Source organism: Spinacia oleracea, chromosome 2, assembly GCF_020520425.1.
Source record: "Spinacia oleracea cultivar Varoflay chromosome 2, BTI_SOV_V1, whole genome shotgun sequence".
In the NCBI taxonomy this organism is placed as follows: Eukaryota; Viridiplantae; Streptophyta; class Magnoliopsida; order Caryophyllales; family Amaranthaceae; genus Spinacia; species Spinacia oleracea.
Genome location: NC_079488.1, coordinates 97,762,382 through 97,776,304, shown reverse-complemented (window position 1 = coordinate 97,776,304; position 13,923 = coordinate 97,762,382). Strand labels below are relative to the sequence as shown.

The following is a 13,923-nucleotide window of genomic DNA, read 5'->3' as shown; positions in this document are numbered from 1 at the left end:
CTAGAAGTTACATGCATGGAGTTATAGGAAGTTATTATGAAATACTATGTATTTAGAAGAAATTGCACATAAACAGAATGACATTCTTATTATTTATAGGTAGGATATTCTTCTATACTTGTAGCATTTAATTAAATACATAGTATCTAATTAGCAAAGCAAATAGTGAAATAGGTTTTAAAGCATTGAATTGAAGTCGACATATGTACTTAGGCGATTTTTTTTCTTTTTTTTATATATTATTTTGAAGGGAAGGCGATTCATATCTTACGTTAAGAGTAAATTATACGAAGACAATAGCAGGTTAAAAGTAATACAGTCGACCAAAGAGATATACATCGACACAAATAGAATTGTACACAAATAATTAGTTAATTAAAAACATTGAAATTCAAATCCTTGGTTAAGAAGAGCTCCGCTTATCCACACTTTCATGTTAGGCAAGTTAAATTCTTCCCTACATTTTGCAACCTGTTCAAAACGAAACTCCCAAGTTAGATTTTGCTAATTAATAAAATTATGAATATCGAAAATGAAATTCAAAGTAAAATAAAATAAAGAAATTACGTTTAGGGTAAATGTAAGTACAAACTGGTCGTAAAGAGTGCTTAAGCTTGAATTTCGGATTGTAAAACTCGTTAAACAATCAAGCGCCTTGTATAAGGCTGCTGCTACACCTTGACCTTTGTTACTAACCACCTTCACATAGTATTCTCTTTCTTCAATCTGAAGCACGTCCATCTGCATTCAACAATAGTCACGTTAATAGTGTAACTTTAAAAAATAATGTAACTTTAAATATGTTAGTGAAAGCAAATTAAATAAATAGTTGAAAGAACGAACCTGCATAATTATCTTACAAACTGGTATAAACTGGTCAAGAGAAGCATTTTTCTTAGGGTTATCAGCAAAACCTTGGCCTCTATCTGCAGCTTTCAAAGATGATTCAAGGCCTTCTATTTGAGATTTTAGCTTCTTTGATTGCATTTGCAAGTCTTGCACGTACAACACCGCGTCGCCAACTATTGATGCCTTGTCCATCTACAATTTAAACCAAGTATACTTTTGGTTAATTACGAGAATATATATGAGTCCCAAGCACCCATAGTATATAATACAATTACGAGTATACCCTTAGTATCCTCTATTAAATGGTAAAAGAACGATAAACTTGGAATAAAAATCTATAGTGTTTTTAGTCTTTAGGTCAATATACTTAAGAAATAATTCGTAATAAAATTTAATATTATCTCAAACCGGGAGATACACTACAAAAATTTGTATCTTTTATGACAACCTAATAACGACGGGTAAAAATCCCGTCGTAAAAGGGCTTTTGCGACGGAGATAACAACCCAACAAAGACGGGAACACCCGTCGTAAATGTATTTTACGGCGGGTTAACGACGGGATTTTTTTATTAACGACGACCCTCTTTTATGACGGGTCGCGACGGAAAATCCCGTCGTTAATCAACAATTATTGACCTCTAGTGACGGAATTTCCCGTCGTTAATAGTACAATTTCTTGTAGTGATAGTTGTAATAGTTGTTTAGTTAAGATTAGTTTAATTGATTTCACTTAGAAAATACATGATTAGTTAAATTGAAGAAGATCATATATTTGGAATTTGATAAAGATGGTAGAAGATTTATGCTTGATTTTGCATGCAACATCCCGTAAATAAGTATATTATACTATAATAATTTGTCTTTAAGGTTCTGAATGATTGCATGTGAAGCCGTATCAAAACTCAGAATAACAAATCTGCGTATCTCTTAATTAATTAACTTGCTTTTTAAAATCCCATGAACCTAGTCTCTTTAATTTGATCTCTTATTAAAATTCATTGAATTCGAAATCTATTTATGGAACATACAATACTTAATAAATGATTTTATATTATACTCCCTCGCTCCCTTTTTGCACTGTTATCATTTTCAATTACTCTCCAACAGTGGCGGACCTAGGAAAAATGTTTAGTGGGTGCAAAATAAAATAATACAGATTTTAGTGCGGTCCAGTAGTTACTTTTATAACTAAATTTGAAGAAAATTATCAGAATTTTCACAATTTAAGTAAGGTCAATTGACTCTATTGCTTAATTGCATCCAACACTGTTCTCCAACCTATAATTACACTCTCTTTGTCCTTTTTTTTTATCATTTTTAATTAATTTCTTTCTTCCTTATTATAAAAAAAAATGTTTATTCTAATTAATACTCCATCCGTCCTAAATTTATAGTCTGGTTTTCTTAGGCTTCCCTAATTTATAGCCTTGTTTTTTTATTTGGACATTACTTTTCCCACTTTTTCATACACTATATTTCAATTTTCTTAAAACCCGTATTTTTAGTCAAACAAGGAGGGAGTAAAACGTTTTTTTGTTTCAAAGCCTAGAAAAAAAAAATGTCTTTCAGTTACTAAGTTGACTTGTGAAAACTATTTCTATTTGTGTACATTCCTATTTTTAAGTGGTTCCAAAATGTTTGCGAAGTCTCTATTTATAGCACTCATTGATTTTTCATCATATAATCAAGTATAAATTAAATATACACACTCACAAACAGAATAATTATGTACGTGTGTTAGATAAAATGGCATATCAATACATAAATACTCGTAAAATAATACTCCACAATTCTCATGGGAAAATAAATGTATACACATATAATTATATAATGATCTTTCTATAAAATTTCTATTATTTCTTATTTCTTACTCATATTAATCAACTCATGAAGAAATTATATGGTTCAGTCGCGCCCTAATTATAATTATGAATTATTTAATTTTTTTTCAATCATCACCACAAAGAACTTTTAAAAACTGAATTCAAGCCTGAAATGCAAAAAAAAAAATTAAATAAATAAATAAATTTGGGAGAATAAGAAACCTTAAGTATTGCCCATGTCCAAAAATTAATTAAAAAAACCTTCAGTATTGCATGTGTATGTATTTGTATTTCTAACTTTTATTTCTATGGAGATGAAATAATATTAGTTTGACTATAAATTTTAGATACAGAAAATATACAGTTAAAGTGTAGTAACTTTTATTTGTATGGAGATGAAATAATATTAGTTTGACTATAAATTTTAGATACAGAAAATATACAGTTAAAGTTAGTCCATGGTTTTGTATTTAAAGCATTTTAGAAAACTGTATATCTTCTCTAAAACATACATCATCCTCCGTTGAAAATCCAAATCTCAAATCATAAAAGTAATAATTGGGTGTTATGATCAGTTTGGGTATATTAGGACAATTAGAAGTATACTACTGTACGTACTAGAACAGTAGAACTTATTTAAAAGGTTAAGCTTAAATCCAACCAATACGCACGCGACAAATATTTACTCTTGTCGTAAGATATTACTCCCTCCGTATTTATTTAAGGGATACACTTGCCTTTTCTGGCCGTATTTATTTAAGAGATACACTTGCCATTTTTAGTAACTTATCAACCCCACCATCTAATTAAATAATATATCTATACCCCACCTTCACCCCCCACTCCCTAAAATGACATGGTCCCCACTTGTTTTTCTTATTAAAATATCTATTCAACCCCACTTGTTTTATTACTTTATTTCATTTAATTGTTTTTCTTAATACTCGTGCCCGGCCAAGTGTATCTCTTAAATAAATACGGAGGGAGTAGAAGTTTCTCTTAAATTTAAATATTAGGCCAATATTTTAAATTATCGTGAAATTAAACTATTTCATAAGGAAGGAGTAAAAAATAAATAGAATTAGGCTCTATTTGGTATAGTATAAAACATTTTCGTGTAAAATGATTTTCTATGGAAAATATTTTTCAAGGAAAAACACAATTTCAAACTATTTTTCCTTTGTTTGGTTCCTTAAAAGAAACCGAGAGAAAATGGTGAAGATCGAAGGGAAGAGGGAGAGGAAGGTAAGGAGGAGAGGTGGAAAAGTGGTTTCCTTCCTTTCAAATGGAAAAGATTTTTCCACCTTTGAGGGAATTATGAATTATTGTTTTTCATCCCTTGTCAACCCAAACAACGGAAAATAATTTAAAGTGGGAAAATTGTTTTCCATGAAAACGCTTTACACATTACTGAAAGGAGTTAGTGTAATAAAAAAAAAAAAAACTAGCACATTAATTTACCTTAGTAATGTTAGGAACCAAGGCACGAAGAGCATAGAGCTTCTCCTTCATTCTTCCTCTCCTCTTTCTCTCCGAAACCAACGTTCTGGAACGATCAAGCTTCCCTTTCTTCGTTGTCGTCTTCGTGGTGGCCGAAGAATGTTCTCCGGCCTCCAAATAGTTGTCATCATCATCGTCATCATCTTCTTCTTCATCTTCTCCTCTCACCGTTTCATCATCGAATCCAGATAAAGAGTTGAGCAACGAATTATTAGTACAAGACATGGTTGGAGAGCTAAAGTTGTTGAAAACATTATCTTGAGGGATTTGATAGAAATTCATGCCATAATTATTATCTGGGGTTAAAGAAAGAGGGTCAAAGTTTTGATTAACACAAATACTAGATGGATCAGAGGTTTCTGACCCTCTTAACATCTCAATAACATGATTAAAGTTCAAATCTTGCTCAACAAAATCAAGGCTAAAATCATGGATTAGTGGTAATGATGGGGTTGATGAATTGCTATCATCCATGGTGGTTTAGTTTGTTGGGGGGAAAAGGTCAAGAAGGAGAGAGAAGTGTGGAATGTGTTGACCTTATTTTGCAACTTTATTTACGTGCTTATTTATACTTAGCGGATTAGAAGCTTAGGGGAAAGGGACAATTGATCTATTCTTAAAAAAATAAATTAAATGTTGATACGGAGTACTATAGTTTAAAAATGCACTACTTCTGTTTTTAAATAGTTGCACCTTTTTAACTTTTGACACTACTATTTTATCTTACTTTGACGATTGAGACTAAACGAATATTATTATGTAAAATGTTATTGTATTGATCTCAATGTGTATTTTAAAGATACCAACTTTTATTATATTTACTAATACATAATTATAAATACGGATGGTCAAATTTAGTGTATCGCTATTCGACGTCCGCATACGCTAAAATCGCCCTCGTTTTTTACTCGGAAAGACGAATTTGCCCTTATGACATAATAATAATAATAATAATAATAATAATAATAATAATAATAATAATAATAATAATAATAATAATAATAATAATAATAATAGTAAACATTTATTTTTTATAAAATAAGGATATCGCATCTTGCGCGGCTGAGCCATGGTCGCCGCCGCCAGTTATGGGCGGCTAGACCAGGGTTCACACCGCCTTTATTGGGCGGCAACATCATATGATTTTAATAAATAAAAAATCCGGCGACCACCACTACCTCCCTCCTCCGCGGAAGCTCCACCCCAGCAGATATCTCCCTCCGCCGACGTTCCTTCTGCCACCATCACGCCCAAGCCCAACTCCCCTGCCTTCCTCTCCCCTGCCACCATTTTCGGCTTGCTGCCGTCGCACAGATCTGCTCCCTCTCCTGCGCCAGCCGCCCTCCAAGGCTCCCACCCCTGCTCTGCTTTTTACTTGGAGTTTTTCGGTCGAAGTTTTCCGGTGAAAGGTTAGCAATGACGGTGGTCGAAGTTTGCCGGTGAAAGGTTAGCAATGACGGTGGTCGAAGTTTGCCGGTGAAAGGTAAGGGCGGTGGTCGTATTTTCTGGTCAACAATGGCTCAAAGGGGAGGGGTGGGGTAAGGGTAAAATAGTCTATTCATTACAAATACGCGGGCGTTTTTAACGAATGAGGGCGTCAAATAAAAACCCCCAAATTTACGCATCGGTAATCACAAAAAGTTCCACTCTTTTGAAATGAAGGAAATAAATACAGAAAACAGACGACGACAAGGTTCATATGTTGGGGTTCTGCTTGGAGATTTTCTTGGTAGGGTCTGGGTGCGTTGGTTACACATTTCGTTTGACAGGAAGTGTATGAACAGGGTTCGTACCATATCAGTTCGAGTCAGGTTAAACGTGTCTGGTTGTAAATTGGATTTAGCCGGATTTAAATAGGTTCGTATTATATTGGATCGGACTCATATCAGGTCGGATTCATCGTATAATGGTCTGAAATAGACATCGGGTTGTACTTCAGGTCATGTCCATTTGGTTTCAAATTATAAAATCATACTATCAGGTTACTCCCTCTGTCCCAATGGCCTTGTTTAGTTCACCTTATTTCTCCTGATCTGATCTGGTCTGGTCTGATCTGGCCTGGTCTGATCTAAACTATCTAAACTGAACTTATTTTTTCTGATATGATCTGATCTGCACTTGTTTTTTCTGATCTGGCCTGGTCTGATCTGATTTGATCTGATTTTTCAGAATTAAGTTTAAACAATAATCTATATTTATTAATATTAAACGACTTATGTGTAAAATAAAAAATTTATAATATTGTTATTATTTATTTGACTTTGCTCATGATTCAACTATTCCTTATATTAGATAGACCTAGATATGATCTAGATAGATCGGTTATGATCTGGACATATCAATTCTAATCTGGATATGATATGTACACATCGATTCTGACTTGGGAATGATATGTACAAATTTGGTTCTGGTCTGGACAGATCGGTTCTAATATCGACATGATCATTACAGAACTGGACATGATCTATACAGAGAAGTTTTGATCTGGACATAATCTAGACATGATCTGTACAAACAAGTTCTGATTAGGACATGATCTGGACATATCAGTTTTGATCAAAATAGATCGATTCAAATTCGGAAATGATCTGGATATATGGGTTTTGATATGGACTTGTTCTTGACAAATCAGTACAAATTTAGGCATGATCTAGATAGATCGATCCGAATATATGGATTCTGATCTACACGTATTGATTTTGATATGTACAGATCGTTTCTGATCTGGACATATCGATTTTGATCTGGACATGATCTTTGTATATCAATTCTGATTTGAAAATGATCTATACAGATCTGGACATGATTTGTACATATCAGTTTTGATCTGGACATTATATGTACAGATTAGTTCTGATCTGGTCATGATCTGGACAAACCAGTTCTGATCTGGACATGATTTGTACAAATCAATTATGATATGGACATGATCTTTGCAGATCAATTCTGATATGAACATAATCTGTTTACAGAGTCGATATCTAGACCAGCTCTAATATGGACATATCGATTCTGATCTGGACATGATCTGTACAAATCAGTTCTTATCTGAACATATTGGTTCTGTAAGGATTGTACATGATTGTAAGGATCGGTTCTGATCTAGACAAGATCTTTGCGGATCTGAACATGATTGGGACATGATCTGTACAGATCAGTTATGATCTGGATATTATGTGATCATACTAGTTCTGGTCTGGATATATAATGGTTCTGATCTGTAAAAATCAGTTCTAATATGGATATGATCTGATCATATTGTTTTTGATCTGGACTTAATGGTTTTAATTTGGACATGATAAATTTGAATATTTTGTTAATGTTTTTTATGCCTTAAGTAATAGATTTTAATTGCACCGAAAATAACATTCTTTTTTATTAAAGCAATAATAGTAACAGACTAACAATAACAGTGATATATAATAATAATAATAATAATAATAATAATAATAATAATAATAATAATAATAATAATAATAATAATAATAATAATAATAATAATAATAATAATCTGATCTGGTCTGATTTGATCTGATTAAATCTGAAATATGTAATAAGGTCCTGAAATAAGGTGAACTAAACAGGGCCTTAATCGTCATACTAAGCTTTTCACGAAGTTTTATGCAATAAGTTATTGTAGGCTTATCTATTATAGTTTAATAGAAAAGTTATGTGGAGGGAGGGGGATAGTGGAAAAACCTTATAATTGAATGTGAGAGGATATGGGACCATAATTTTGGGTATTGAAAATAGAGAAATACTAATATATTAGTGGGTCCATGCCATTAAAGGAAATGTGATAATTAAATTGGGATACATAAAATGAAACTATGCTTATTAAATTTGGACGGATGAAGTATTACTAAAATCAAAAATTTCAATACGTTTAATTAAGGGGACAAGGGCGATAATAACTTTTAAAAGTGTTAAGAATTTAAGATATGTAGTAGTATTAAACGGGTTACGGGTTGTAGACGCTTCAGATTAAATGGGCTACGAGTTGAAACATTTCAGATTGTAAACGAGTTTTCCTCGGGTTGAAACGGTTCGGAATGAAATTGATCGAATTACCATGAACGGATTTCAGATCCATTATGTTCGGGTTGAAACGGAACGAGTTATTGTGGAACAGTTTGTTATCGGGCTTCGTATCTTAATCGGGTTAACACGTACGGGTCGGTTCGGTTTCAGGTTGAATATAATTGGATTGGATCGGTTGGGGTTCCGGATTTCGGCTCACGGATTACTAACGGTTGGAGTTCTAAATGATCGGACCAATTCAGCGGGTTCGACAATTCGAATTGAGAATTGATCGACAGCTCTAGTTGGCGTCCTTTTTAATTATAGCTTTGTTTAAAGGGTCCGGGATGGGTTGCTTATCTCTTTTTCTTTTGATGAATACTAGTGATTATTATATGTCCCATGTAGACCTGTTAAATGGGTCAACCGGTTCCGGTTGTAAAAACTTACTTTGGGGTTCGAGTTTATTCGGGACGGTCACTATCAAGTTCGGGTTTACAAATTCTTGTATAAGACTCAAATCTTTCGACTTCGAGTCGACCTAATGCATGGGTTGAGACATTTTAAAACGTATATTAAATTTTCATTAATTTAGGTCATAAACGTACAAAATATGCGTACAAATTAACATAATTTCATACAAAAGTTTATACTTATAAGTCAAAATTCAACCATAGAATGACGTACCAAGCAATGCCTTGACCTAGTGGAAAGGATTCCACCTTAATTCCAACCAAAAGGTTGGTGGTTCGATTCCCGCTAGGGTCACTTTGAGGGCGGGTTTCCCTTATCATCCCCCCACTCTCAGAGTGTCTAGCCTGCTAACCAGGGCGGGTTGACCCGTGTAGGGTTCCGACCCGGTAGGGCACTTCATCTTACCTTCAAAAAAAAATTGTAAGACGTATAATTCAGATTGTTTATTGTGCTTAAAATTCCTCATATATACTTATATTACTATAAATACAACGATTATCTATCGGTCGGGTTAAAAGCGAATTTGGGTAGATTTTGACCTATTACTTTTCGAGTTGTTCAGATTCAGATAAAATCAGGTTATGTATTACAAAATCTTGTTCAAGACCTAATACGTATTTTCGAGTCGATTTCGAATCGGGTTGATTTTCGACACATCTAGTACCATGTCATAAGATGAAGCAAAAAGCTTCCATTTAATAACTCAAATGGACTATTTCTTCTGTTATCAATTATTTTTAAGATAAATTGGGACCGGAGAGCTAGGGTTGCTACCTCCCCTCCTTTTCTCCCCCTCTTTTCCTTCTAGGGTTCCAAACTTTTTGCTCTTGTCGGCCAAATGTAGTATTTTCTTTAGAAATTAGACTATTTTTGTTCCATTGTCTTTGTTTAGTTTTGTATTTTTGTTTCAATTTCAATAAATTTTTGTAGAAATGAGTGTATGTTGATCGAGAGGACTCCTATGATGTGTTTAGTTTTAGTAGAGTTGGTTAAGTTATACTACTAGTACAAATTGGTAATTTGGTAAAGTTTGATGCTGGATGGGAAAATGTTAATTTTGTAATTACAATCAGAAGAGGCATATGGAAATTAAATCGTGTTCACGACTACATCAGATTGAGACTCACTTGTTGAAGGTTATATGAAATAACTACATGAAAGAGGACATAAAGAATATCATAGGGGCCACGACCGTAGCCATGGGCGGAACTAAGGGGGACTGGCGGGGGCCATGGACCCCCCTATGATATGTTCAAAAATTAAATATGCATTATAAACCTCATGTCTAATATAGCTCAAGTGGTAATTTTACCTTGAAAGTTAGAGGTTGTTGGGAGGTTCAAGGTTCAAATCTTGTCCCTCTTACTTTTATACTTTTTTTTTCAAATTTTTTTTGTTTAGCATTGTTATAAAAATTTGGCCCCCCCTATGTATAATTTCTGGTTACGCTAGCTTTGTTGAAAAGAGGTTGTAGTCCACTTGACGGTCTTCCTCCATCCATGCTCCATGTCAGTGTCAACCGATGGGGTGATTAGTGCTTTAATTCAATTTGTTATGTATTTACTAGATTTAGATCTATTTTATAAATGTTATATTACTTTTATCAATAAACTAATTTTAATGTTTTTTAAGAAAATATTAGTTTCAAGATAGAACCTCAATTTGGGGTCCGTTAGATGGCCTAAAAATTTACTTGGTGTTACCTATAAATTCCAAAAATTAGATTAATAAAGATATAATTTATGAGTGTGAATGGAATCAGATTAATGGTATTGGAACCAATCTCTACTCCCAGTTCCATATGTTGACAAAAAAGCAGTAAATAAAATAAATACGACAAACAACTTTTTTTTTTGAATTAATAATACCTTTGGTTAATATGATTTGCTAGTACATTACTACATTACAAGACAAGATTAAAAATAGGTTTGAAGTAATTAATTATAATTATGTGTGTGGGTCGATGTCTTACGACCGTCAGTACATGCCTCATCATATTTTGATTCGATTATCCGATGATTAATTAATTAAAATAAACTTTAGTTTGACAAAGACATGAAAATATATGGAAGTAAAACCTGCCTAAAATAGAGACTGCAAATATTATTATTTTTAATTTTATCACATTAATGATTAAAATTTAACTTAAACGTCAATCATTTTGTGCGATTACTGTTGTTTGTTTGCTTAATTCAAGACAACATATGCTACAGATACTCACTCAAAATAGTGTATTAATACTACTGGCCTGGATATACTAATCCATTTAGGAGTTTAGGACTCTCCTAATTATTGTTAATTATGATACCTAATACGGTAATCTAAAGCCTATTAGGCTAATAGGCTCATACGATATATCAACTGGGGGAGGAGGGATTCTCTCCTAACGAATGGTGTTGTGTCACAATTTAGAAGGTGGACTATGATGCACGGTGAACATGGTGTACCTTAAGAACACTAGTATATAATTTAAAGAACATCTGATTACGTGGAAAGAACATGAATATATTTTTATTTTTATTTTTAATAAATAGAGAAACAATATATTATTTTTTATAACAAAAAAGTGAAATATATATCGCATGTTCTTTTGTCGTAGTGTCATGTTCTTTTGCTTATGCACATATGTTCTTTTGGTGCACCATGCTCACTATGCACCATGATCCATAGTCCACGAATTAGTGTTGTGTTCCCGATGCTCTAACAACCCGAGACCTTGGTTACATTGGAATTTAACAATTTTGTTACCAGCTTATCCAAGCAGTTGTTGGTTTTAAATCATACTGTTAAGCCTTTTACCCACAATGAGAAAAGGAAAGAGTTACTCCTACAATTTTTATTTAGTTTTATTGTGGAACCTACAAGTATGGTAGCAGCAGGCCAAGACTCTACCCTGATCATATCAGACCCTACCTTTAAAATTAGGGTATGACTCTTATTTTTTTAGACCATATAGGGTAAGAGCAGGATATGATCGAGTACATTAGGTATTGGGTAGGCCGGGTAGAATAGGGTATGAATATACGAGATATGGGTAGGTTGGGTAAGACTTCAATTATTTAGGCCCGAAACGTGTCAGACTGCTCAAATTTTATTAAAAAAAATACAAAAATAAACCAAAACATTAAAGCAATTCAGATCACTTCTACTCCTCTAGCAATCCGAGGACACTAGCACTATACGAGTCAAAGAAACATCATCCAATTCGTTGACAGTAAATTTAAGAAACCTCAAACGTAAGTCCAACCAGTGAGCCAATCACCCATGATGTCCAACCTTTAAGAGGATTTTACTAAAATACATTTTCAGTTAACTCTAAATTTCTCAAATTGATATTACTGTGACCTTCTTGAAATAATGCGATATTTTTAGTTAAGTAGTTGATCGATGTGATTTTTAATTTTGGACAGAAGTAATAAACGAGTATGAAGTTTGGAGTAGTTTAAGAGTAATTTTATAATTGTCTCCCAAAACACCATGATAAGCTGTATTGTCTCCAATATTTAAGGGCACTGAAAAGGACAAATACTACGAACCACAATGCTGGGAACCGGCCAAGTGCTTTGCATAATGCCATTACTTTGTATATGTGGTCTTTTTTTTGGCTCAAAGCATGTCGTTTAAATTTGTATTTATAGGAAAAAGGCTTTTTCTATAATATAATTAAATAAATATATTTCTAAGAGTCCATCTGACCTAGAAACATACAATAAGTCTATATACTATACTACAGTAAAAGAGAAAAAAATTAATGTGGTGATTACAAACCTCCCTTCCTGGAGCGCGTGTTTCAATGCGAAGATTGCTACATCGGGTTGTAAGTTGGGGATGTTAGTTGACTCTTTCATGAATTTGGCCATGAAGTCTCGAGGGCTTTCTCCTCTCTCTTGTTGTATGGCCGTGAGTTCTGCAGTAGTCCTCTCGGGCCGGTTGTTACTGACGAACTGTACTTTGAACCTCTCGCTCAGATCATCGAAGCTGACAACCGATCCTTTCGGCAGCGACCTGAACCATTCTCCCGCCACTCCGGTCAGCGTGGTTGGGAAGTACCTGCACCAACACGCTTCGGATTGGGGGCACAAAGATATCTGCTGCTCGTATGAAGTTATGTGGTCTCGTGGATCGGTGGTCCCGTTGTATGTTAGGTGCGAGGGCAGCCTTACTTTCGGGATTTCTTCCAGTACCAGCTCTTCGATGAACGGGGAGGATGTTGGAGTAATGATTCTCCTTCCTAGCCTCGCTCTAATTCCTCCACTCCTCGAGGTCTCGATGCGAGAATGCTCGGGTGTGCGGCGGGGGCTAGGAGTTCTCTCATGTCTCATTCTTCTTCTTCCAGCAGTTCAGCTACTGTTTTCGGGCCGATCATCAGATTTGCTCGAATCGCCTATCCTCTCGTGAACCGAAGGTCTCAACCTGCTGAGCACCGAGCTTCGGATCCGAGTGTGCTGGCTTGTAGTTTTGCTTTGGAAAGATTGTGGAGTGGGTGATCTGAACCACTCTGGTTGCTATTGGGCCCTTTTCTGGTTGTCCCACGTGCTTTCCATCCACATTGACGTTAAGTGAGTTCCTGTCAAAGGTGGGAGCGTTCGGTCAGATCTAGGGATCTCTTTGCCAGTTGGCGTTGCTAAGTTCAGTCGTCGCCTAGTCGGCTAGTCCTCCTTTCTTCGCGGCGGTCATTTGCCAAGCCTTGCTCCTTCTCATTGAAGAGGAAGTTTTGCATGATGGTTAATTATGGCTGCTGCAAACTCTTCTCGCGTAGGGATTGGAGGTCTAGATGTCACTGTGGTGGTAGCCCTGCTCAGCTGTGGACGTGCCTCTGACCGTGGGCGCGCCAATTGTCGAGGACGTACCTCTGCTTCGGACTCGGAGTCCGTGTGAACGCTAACATTGTCGTTATCCATTTTTGGAGCAAAAATGGTTGATTTCTCAAGGCTTTGAAGTATCTTCCCCACAGATGGCGCCAAATTGTTCCGGTGTTGAAACAATGGGCTTCGGATGAAGGCCCTATTCATTGTAGTGGAAAAACTTGCTTGCTTGAATGAGTTGTGTCCGAATTTACCTGCACAATGAGAAAAATAATTGGCCTCATGGGTGTTCCGAGGAAATCCCTTCCGATGCCTAAGTAAGAACAATGCTCGGATTCTAGAGAGAGAGTTATCTAGAGAGTAGTATTAAGGTAATAAATTGGACGTACCTTGAGGTGTGAGTCTTGGCGGCTTATTTATAGTGTTTGTATAGTAAATGTCCCCATAGGT

General features: G+C 34.9%; 1 protein-coding gene across 1 annotated transcript; it reads right to left on the bottom strand.

The window, feature by feature from the left end:
* Positions 1–96: 96 nt before the first annotated feature.
* LOC110787964 (transcription factor FER-LIKE IRON DEFICIENCY-INDUCED TRANSCRIPTION FACTOR) lies at positions 97–4,721 on the bottom strand. The gene is made up of 4 exons (XM_021992604.2): positions 4,136–4,721; positions 844–1,041; positions 568–741; positions 97–471 (listed from the first exon to the last, which is right to left on the bottom strand). Exons 1-4 carry the CDS (start codon positions 4,646–4,648, stop codon positions 376–378), a joined length of 981 nt encoding a protein of 326 aa, XP_021848296.1. The 5' UTR covers positions 4,649–4,721; the 3' UTR covers positions 97–375.
* Positions 4,722–13,923: the final 9,202 nt, after the last annotated feature.

What these genes read in the sequence shown, in the direction of transcription:
- LOC110787964 (XM_021992604.2), bottom strand. Translation starts at nt 4,648, where the DNA reads ATGGATGATAGCAATTCATCAACCCCATCATTACCACTAATCCATGAT. An exon ending in TGGTTCCTAACATTACTAAG is followed by an intron (nt 1,042 to 4,135) that starts GTAAATTAATGT and finishes TTTAAATTGTAG; the next exon opens with ATGGACAAGGCATCAATAGT. An exon ending in TACTTACATTTACCCTAAAC is followed by an intron (nt 472 to 567) that starts GTAATTTCTTTA and finishes CGTTTTGAACAG; the next exon opens with GTTGCAAAATGTAGGGAAGA.